General features: G+C 41.5%; 2 protein-coding genes across 2 annotated transcripts; one reads left to right on the forward strand and one right to left on the reverse strand.

The window, feature by feature from the left end:
- Positions 1-314: 314 nt before the first annotated feature.
- On the reverse strand, positions 315-1,529 carry LOC131249684 (G-type lectin S-receptor-like serine/threonine-protein kinase LECRK1). The gene has a single exon (XM_058250463.1). It carries the CDS (start codon positions 1,527-1,529, stop codon positions 315-317), a length of 1,215 nt encoding a protein of 404 aa, XP_058106446.1.
- A 6,335-nt stretch (positions 1,530-7,864) lies between these two features.
- LOC131249694 (G-type lectin S-receptor-like serine/threonine-protein kinase LECRK1) lies at positions 7,865-9,079 on the forward strand. Its single transcript, XM_058250472.1, has one exon. The coding sequence runs from the start codon at positions 7,865-7,867 to the stop codon at positions 9,077-9,079; it is 1,215 nt and encodes a 404-aa protein (XP_058106455.1).
- Positions 9,080-9,587: the final 508 nt, after the last annotated feature.

Consider the following 9,587-nt stretch of genomic DNA (forward strand, 5'->3'; position numbering starts at 1 on the left):
AAGGTGGGCCCACGTAAGAACCGTGCCATGTTGGGTGTGGCCGGAGCCGCACCTAATCCGCTCCCTTAAATAAGACAATCACACTACTAAAACTTTATTCATTAAAAAAGAAAAGAAAAAAAAAAAGAGAGAGATTAAAGGACAGAAATGCCCTTAAATATTCTAAAACAAGTGCAGGCACGACTGAATGGTCGCACGTACACGCACATGTATCATATACACACGTACAACCCCTATACCACAGAATCCTCCGATCTTTCTCTTATCTCATTGCTCATAATCCAAGGAGGAAGAAGAGGCTTTTAGCTATATAACTATATATCTTTGGATACTTTGATCAGAGCCTTTCCACCGACGCTCGAATCCAACTTCCCATTCGACAGAGGTAGCTTCTTCTTCCAGCAATTACCGTTTCTGAAAATAGCAACCGCGCAGAAACAATCACTCAAGCAGAACTCACCACACTTCTCTTCGCTTATCGGACTATACAGTTCGAAGTCAGACAACGGCCAATCCGTATCAACCATCTCCCTCAATTCGAACCGAGCTTCCGCACCCAAACTGCAGCTTTGCGAAACGAAGTCCTGTTTACATCCACTGAATGTGTTATTCGGATCCAAGAAAGAATACCCGGGCGGGCATAAACAAATAGGCCTCTCTTCATCATCCATCTTGCAATAGCTGTTAAACCCGCAAGCTCCACTGCCTAGATCCGATGTAATGGCGGTGCAAAGGTTGCGAGGTTCAAAAGACACCGCAGACCAGGACCCGGACCCGGACCCGGTCTTTGGGTAGACGTATTGCCTAAGAACACCGTCGAAATCGAATGTTGTCCTTTGGTAGAAATCATTTGTCTGGGCGATGTTTGGATTGTGGAAGGAGAGTTTGAAACCCAGCTGAGAATCGCTGACCCAGTAAGCATTGTAACGGTATTCAGTGGGAAGATTTACAAGATAAAATACAAGATTTCCGTCTGCCCGTAAAAGAAGCCGGAATCTTCCTTTCGAGTACTCTGTCTTCGTTAGACGAGAAGAAAGCTCGCTGCGGAAACGCAATTTCTGCGAAGGTAAGATGGTGTCGGTGGGCACGTCGAAGCTCTGCCATAAAATGGCAGAGTCTTTGCTCGTAAGGACGAAATTCCCAGTGTCAAGCATGGCAGCAGAGGTTACAGAACCGTTGGTGGGTTCTGCTCTCCATATCACACGGCCTTGAGAGTCAGTGAGAACGAGCTGGCCGTCGGTTGTCAGCTCGACCTTCGATCCTCCCTGCACTGGAGAATCTCCATTCGCTGTCCAAACTATAGTTTTTTCGGGTATTTTATCGAACCAGATTGAGAGCAAGAAGCGGTCTGTGCTTGGGAGGCGGTAGAATCCGAATGCGAATTCCCCAGAAGGTGAAACCCATGAACGATTTTCGTCGTTGGTGGAGAGAGAAGAGCCCAAGCTTATGTTACCGGGAGTTTGGGCGGTGACGGTGGAAAGCGGGAGAAGTACAAGCAAGAGGCAGAGAGAATGAGAAGCAGAAGCCATTGATAGAATTATGGGTTTTTCACTTACTTTTTTTCTCACTAGAATCAGAGGCAGAATGCCGAACTGAAATCTTTTTTACAAGAAGAGACGAAGATTTCATAGAAAAGATGAGATTGAGAGCTCCAGCTGCATTTGGGAACTGAAAGAGCTTGCCACTTGCCAGACATCATCTCAATTTACACTGCTTGTTTTATAGCAGCAGGTAAGTAAGGTTGTTAATGGGCCGGGCCTGGGGTACGACTCGACCCCGGGTTATGAACTTTTCGGGCTGGGCCTTCGAGCCGCTCTTTCAAACCCGAGCCTGGGCCATTGACACTGAACTCTTGCTCTTGTATTTTTACCGTTTCGGCCAGGCCTGCAATATGACCTGATTATTCAGGCGCGAGCCCGGCCCACTGACAACGCTGGTCCCGTAGCCGCTGGGCACAACGAGTAATGGAACGGATTCCCGTCCACATCGACAGTCTGGGGTCAAAGATAATTTTCGGATTAAAACGGACCGGAATCCTGTACAACTCATGTTGTGGTCGGGAATACCATACGACAACATTGCTCTGTAGGCCAACGTACTGTGTTGTGACATCTACACCGTACATCTGGTGCGCCCATCCATTTGAGTTCTTTCTGTCAAAATTCATCGGAACAAACTATAGATGTGGGCCACACTACAGGAACAAGAGAGAGGAGATGTGTCAACCGTGGGTTCTCCACCCGGCACTCCTTGGATTGTATATTTTATCCAATCCATCCATCAGGTGTGCCTCACCAGGATGAACAGCTAGTGAAAATTTGAGCCTGATCCAACACTAACGTGGGCCATACTGCATGAACTTAGAGGTTTAAATATTGATTTTACAATTTTCTATGATGTGGTCTACCTGAGTCTTTTACAGAGTTGATTCTTAAATAAACATGGTAAGGAAAACTTGATGGACGGTGTGGATTTCACACGCAGAGCAGGACGGCTGTTTTACGATCTGCGGACAAGTGTTGTAGAGACTTTGGTCCGATTAAAATGTCTGTAGTCGGTGGTTTCTCTAGAACCGCGCAACTTTCAAAAACACGTGGGTATTTGCGGTCAAGATTTAGGTTGGATTTGGATTGAATGGATCATATAATCATCCGGGCCTTGGACACAATTGAATGCATGTGCTAGGTGGGTCCCACCGCCTTACGAAAGCAGCGGAATCCTCTGCACCACGTGTTTCACGCAACGAGTACAACAATCAAGTTCTGTGTGCCCACCATATTGTCTGTATGTAATCCACTCCGTCCATCAGATGAACTCCTTTATGCTAGGCCCTGGGGCGAAAAATTATCCAAAAGCACAACTAATGTGGGGCACACCACAGGGAACAATAGGGATGGAGACGACAACCATAGGACTGCATGTGTGGCCACCATACTCTATCATCACGAAACCCGTTCATCACGTGTAACTCACGAGGATGAAATCAGTATATAAAAATCAGCCAGATCCAAAACTCTGCAGGCCCCCATGAACTTGGAGGTCTTAGGAGCAATTTTACAAGTGGCATGTCTGAGTTTTTTTTTTTTTTTTTTTATGAGGCTGATCTCTTCCACGCAGTGTAAACATAAGGTTTCTCACCTGATTGACGGAGTGGATTCCACATATACATTTTGTGGGCCCATTAGGGGCTTTAGGTACTGTACACTTTCGGTCCCAGACTAAAACTCTGGAATGTCTCTTCCACTGCATGATACTAATTTCCATCCATTCATAGGCCTCAAAAGTTCCTATTTGGCCGAGCGGCCTCTTTGGACAGTATTCGTGTAGCGCAGTGAACCCCCACTAGATTGTGGTCCACTAGAGCCTTGGGTCTGGCTCATTTTGAGGCTCATACCCAAAAGCACCCTAAAATGATACGAAAAAAGACTGAATAAGCAACGTGGAAGAAACCCATACATCAAGGTGACCCCACACGGCCTGGCCTTGGACTGATTTCTGTCTTGGCAGGGTCAGGATGCAATCAGCTTTTTCAAGAGAAGCTCATCATTTAAGTTGTAATCTAATAGTTAAAAGCCACCTTTTTACATATAGTGACGATACTGTGGTCATTCTTGTTCACCTTGTGTATGCAATGGGTAAGCAAGTCTGCTAGAATTGAAATTGCGGTTTAAATTTGAACTGAACAACAATGACCCTAGGCGCTAAGATAGTCATGTGTAGTGTATGACTAAGATCTAAAGAGATCAGTTATCTATTTCATCAATTACTCAATACATAAACTAAATTAAGAGATATTTAGAGGATGTAGTTCGTCCTCATATGATTATACAAATGAAATGAAATGAAAAAAAATCCTTCGAAAGACAGCTGAAGAACTCTAATTTGATGGATGAACTAAGCGGGGCATGCGAGTGTAAACTCGGAGTACAACTGAAATTACTGGCAAGCTGGGAAAATACAAATTACATTAAGAAATATGATTTGCTTGACAAATAAAATAAAAAAGGGTTAAAATAAACAGCACCACGTAATACGTCTTCTATCCCTCTATCTGGTTATCCAAAAATCTTATCCAAACATATCTGTAAGTGCAGCCGCCAAAATTGCCATAAAACGACAAGGATGCGGCCATCTCGTAGCTTCCTGCGGGGTTTCACGGGGTGTAGTGGTAGTCGGGTACACTGCCATAGGTTCAGGGACAATTTTTCATCCACGAGTGCATCTTAAATGATGATCTGTACCATTCATATTTTGGACCGTCTGCTACGGAGCGATCGTAAGAAGCATTTGTTGAACTGGGGACTTTGCATGAAAATGGATATTTAATGGCTCGTATTCAAATTCAAGATTCAAAGGTCAGATCATCATTGAACCATGATTTTAAGAATATAAATTCTAAATGGTAGTCATGAGACCGTGAACGGTCCATATCATTTTAGGATGAAACCAGGGGTGGAAACCGGCCACCGGATGGTAATGTGATAGGGCGGCTCAAATACAATCAAAACCCTTGCCCGCGATAAGGTCTTTTCAACCTTTCATGTAGTCAAAGGTCAAATATTTGAAATTAGATAGCAGATATGGAATCCAGAAACATAAGGAAAGATTTGCAACTCTGTAATAGTGTAAGGGATCATACGCAGGCACTTGCAAAATGTAAGTGCTTAACCATCTAAGTTGTAAGGGCCATGAAAATTTACTACTAATAATAATAACAATAAAAATAAAAGATATTTTATCTTATCTTTATTTTATATTTATTTTTAAATTAATTTTATCTCTCATCTTAAACCGTATACTTTAAATATACCTCTAACCCTTTCCGCATCTCTCAAGATTCAAACACTCCGTCGTACAAAAAGTTGTAGTCAAATTTAACTATTAACAAAAAGGCTACCTGCAATAACAGAAAAAGGGAGAAAAAGAATTTTAGAGTGCTCAGATCGGGTATGTATATCATCTTCCTTTTAGTATTTTTTATATATTTAATATAATTTGATTCGGAGTATGCAATGAATGGTGTGGATTGTTCACATGTTCATTGTATTAAATTATGGGTAGAAGGTGAGGGAAATCTAAAATTATATAATTGTAGTTGGTGTGCATTTGATCAAATTAGATTAGATCTATACGAATCATATGATCCTTAAGGTTAAAATTCAGATCAATCTAATTATCAGATGGGCTACATTAGTTAGATCTAGAAGTGTTTAATAAAGGAATCTTAGATATTTTGTACAAGTGTTGGTATCACTTGGCATAGAAGGTCGAGATGAGCCATTGGTGTATGTGTGCTTAGATCCACACCATTCATCCAATGCATAAAGACAAAACATGACAAGACCTCAAGAATTTAAATGATCTGACCATCCAATAGGCCACCCTGATCAAGTAATTTTCATTAAATTTTATAATCTTAAAAAAGAGATAAAAGATAGAATAAAAATTTTAATTATTTGATTATTTTGGATTTGACCACCTAGGATGTTAATTAAAGGTGAGCCTCATCATGTAATATAAATAAATGAATAATAATCTCGTTGATATAATTGATAGGACCTCGGAATTCAAATCAACCTAATTATATTGCAGAGTCAATACTACCAAACTTAGGTGAGTGACCCAACTTGTCTCATAATTCATTAAAATTAAAATAAATCTTTTGAAATTGTTGGATTAATTTACTGGTTTGAGTATTTTGATATGATAATTGTACGCTAAATTCATATGTGAATATTCTGATCAAGACAACTATGCCAAATATGAAAAATATGTATTTACATATCATTCATCATTCATTGCATTGCATAATGTATGGTCGATCTTAGGGGCCCTCCTTGGAAGAAATATCGATCCTGGTAGAGCATTACCAGATGCGGGCTATGCCCAAGCCTACCGAAAGGTGAAAGCCTACCTAACGAGTGGATGCGGTTTGACGACCTCTAACCCAAGCAGATGGACGATCATCCCATCTGATGCGTTCATACACCATTTTACATTTATATCATTGTACATGTATTGTTGTATTATGTTAATTACTATGCTTATGAAATATGTTAGGTTATATCATTAAGCCTGACCAACTTACATTTCTATTGATGGAAAAACCGTACAAAGGAGTCATTAGCAGATGATGTGGCGTAAGAACCGAAAGGATCTACCATACCTGAACACGACTCATGTGAAACGTGGCCATACTTATCTGAAGATGAAGTGACAGCATTAGATCATTTCTAATTATGTGGCTTATTTGTTAGCATAGTTTGATTAACGTATAATGCATATTGGTATTTATTTTGAAATTTTAAGAAATTACTTAAATTTATTTCTTTGAAAAAATGTTAGTATGGAATAAACATCATTATAGTATAATGGTATAATAAATGAATGATTTTAAGGTTTATTTTATTTTAAGGGTTGTCAAGATTTATACATGCTTAGTTGATTGATGCTAAGTATTATGTATGTGTGATTGAGATTATGGTGGACCTTATATTGAATGTAATTATCATATGCGATTAAACTGATTAAAGAATTAAATTAGTACACTTTGTGTATAAGTTACGAACCGAAACTCGGGTCTAAGGGTACACACTTTGTACCCGAATTTTGGGACGTGACACAAGTCATGCAACACCATAGGTAGGTTATAAACATAAATAATACTAATTCAATAGTTTTGATCAGCGTTTACGAAAAATTCTAATGTTGAGTTGAAGAAGAAAGAGTCAGAACTGTTTTTGGCCATCCATTGGATATCGAGCCGTGAAGATATTCGTTCATTATGAATTATATTTTCTAGATCATATGAAGTGAAGAATGCAATTTCTCAGTGCTTGTGCATCATTCATCATGCCCGGCAAGAATATCAAAGCTCAACGTCTATTTATAGAATGATGGAGAAAGCAGGGGAAAAAACTGCCTCACCTCTTGGTGAATCATTTAGAGTTGTACACAAGTGTAACCCTATCGAGCTTGGCACAACCAGACTCAGCTCAGCCACTAGATGACCCCAGCTTGAACTTGGCTTGACTTGGTCTTTGAGCCTGACTGGATAGCTCGGGTCAGTTTGGTCAACAGCTCGGCCCAGTTCAAGCCAAGTTCAAGCCAAGATCTAACTTCAGCGGCATTTTTTCAAACACATGAAGTGCACTTACAATTTCTCACGGAATGTAAAACTACAGCATCGATTCACAGGTATTTCATTGAACACTTAGTAGTCAACATAAAAATCAAAATACGAAGTATTTGTTTTATATCTATACTTTCTTTGTTATCAGCCGACACTTCATTGAATTATTTGATCAAACACTTGCTGACTAACAGGTATATCAAAATAAGGGAGTCACCAAACTGGTTCAATCTAAGTTCAATTTGAGTTGGGGTTCAATCCAAGTCAAGTCAAGCTTGGGCAAACTCAAACTGGGCTCGAATTTTTTTCAAGCTAAAAAAATCAGCTCGACTTGGCTCGAACTCAGTTTTGAACCAAGTAGACTCGAGCTTTTTTGAGTCGAGCCAAGTCGAGCGAGCTAACTCGGTTTGTGTACAGCTCTAGGTGTCAATGGGCTAGGCTCAGATTTGAAAGAGCGGCCCCGGCCTGAAAAGTTCATAACCCGGGGTCGAGTCGTACCCCAGGCCCGGCCCATTAACAACCCTACTTACATGCTGCTATAAAACAAGCAGTGTAAATTGAGATGATGTCTGGCAAGTGGCAAGCTCTTTCAGTTCCCAAATGCAGCTGGAGCTCTCAATCTCATCTTTTCCATGAAATCTTCGTCTCTTCTTGTAAAAAAGATTTCAGTTCGGCATTCTGCCTCTGATTCTAGTGAGAAAAAAAGTAAGTGAAAAACCCATAATTCTATCAATGGCTTCTGCTTCTCATTCTCTCTGCCTCTTGCTTGTACTTCTCCCGCTTTCCACCGTCACCGCCCAAACTCCCGGTAACATAAGCTTGGGCTCTTCTCTCTCCACCAACGAAGAAAATCCTTCATGGGTTTCACCTTCTGGGGAATTCGCATTCGGATTCTACCGCCTCCCAAGCAGAGACCGCTTCTTGCTCTCAATCTGGTTCGATAAAATACCCGAAAAAACTATAGTTTGGACAGCGAATGGAGATTCTCCAGTGCAGGGAGGATCGAAGGTCGAGCTGACAACCGACGGACAGCTCGTTCTCACTGACTCTCAAGGCCGTGTGATATGGAGAGCAGAACCCACCAACGGTTCTGTAACCTCTGCTGCCATGCTTGACACTGGGAATTTCGTCCTCACGAGCAAAGACTCTGCCATTTTATGGCAGAGCTTCGACGTGCCCACCGACACCATCTTACCTTCGCAGAAATTGCGTTTCCGCAGCGAGCTTTCTTCTCGTCTAACGAAGACAGAGTACTCGAAAGGAAGATTCCGGCTTCTTTTACGGGCAGACGGAAATCTTGTGTTTTATCTTGTAAATCTTCCCACTGAATACCGTTACAATGCTTACTGGGTCAGCGATTCTCAGCTGGGTTTCAAACTCTCCTTCCACAATCCAAACATCGCACAGACAAATGATTTCTACGAAAGGGCAACACTCGATTTCGACGGTGTTCTTAGGCAATACGTCTACCCAAAGACCGGGTCCGGGTCCGGGTCCTGGTCTGCGGTGTCTTTTGAACCTCGCAACCTTTGCACCGCCATTACATCGGATCTAGGCAGTGGAGCTTGCGGGTTTAACAGCTATTGCAAGATGGATGATGAAGAGAGGCCTATTTGTTTATGCCCGCCCGGGTATTCTTTCTTGGATCCGAATAACACATTCAGTGGATGTAAACAGGACTTCGTTTCGCAAAGCTGCAGTTTGGGTGCGGAAGCTCGGTTCGAATTGAGGGAGATGGTTGATACGGATTGGCCGTTGTCTGACTTCGAACTGTATAGTCCGATAAGCGAAGAGAAGTGTGGTGAGTTCTGCTTGAGTGATTGTTTCTGCGCGGTTGCTATTTTCAGAAACGGTAATTGCTGGAAGAAGAAGCTACCTCTGTCGAATGGGAGGTTGGATTCGAGCGTCGGTGGAAAGGCTCTTATCAAAGTATCCAAAGATATATAGTTATATAGCTAAAAGCCTCTTCTTCCTCCTTGGATTATGAGCACTGAGATAAGAGAAAGATCGGAGGATTCTGTGGTATAGGGGTTGTACGTGTGTATATGATACATGTGCGTGTACGTGCGACCATTCAGTCGTGCCTGCACTTGTTCTAGAATATTTAAGGGCATTTCTGTCCTTTACTTTTTCTTCTTTTTTTTTTTTTTTTTTTTTAATTTTTATAATGAATAAAGTTTGAGTTGTGATTGTCTCATTTTAAGGGAGTGGATTAGGTGCGGCCTCAACCAAGGGCGTGGGGCTCTGTGGGGCCCACCGTGATGTAAGTATTTTATCCAGGCCGTTCATTGCTTTTCTCATATCATTTTAAATCATGAGACAGAAAATGAAGCATATCCACAGCTCCCGTGGACCACATCAAAGGAAGCTGCAGTGATAATGACACACACAGTTGAAACCTTTTTAAGGGCCACCGTGATGATTTTTTACCATCCAACCTATTAATAAGGTCATG

Source organism: Magnolia sinica, chromosome 1 (genome assembly GCF_029962835.1).
Source record: "Magnolia sinica isolate HGM2019 chromosome 1, MsV1, whole genome shotgun sequence".
NCBI lineage: Eukaryota > Viridiplantae > Streptophyta > Magnoliopsida > Magnoliales > Magnoliaceae > Magnolia > Magnolia sinica.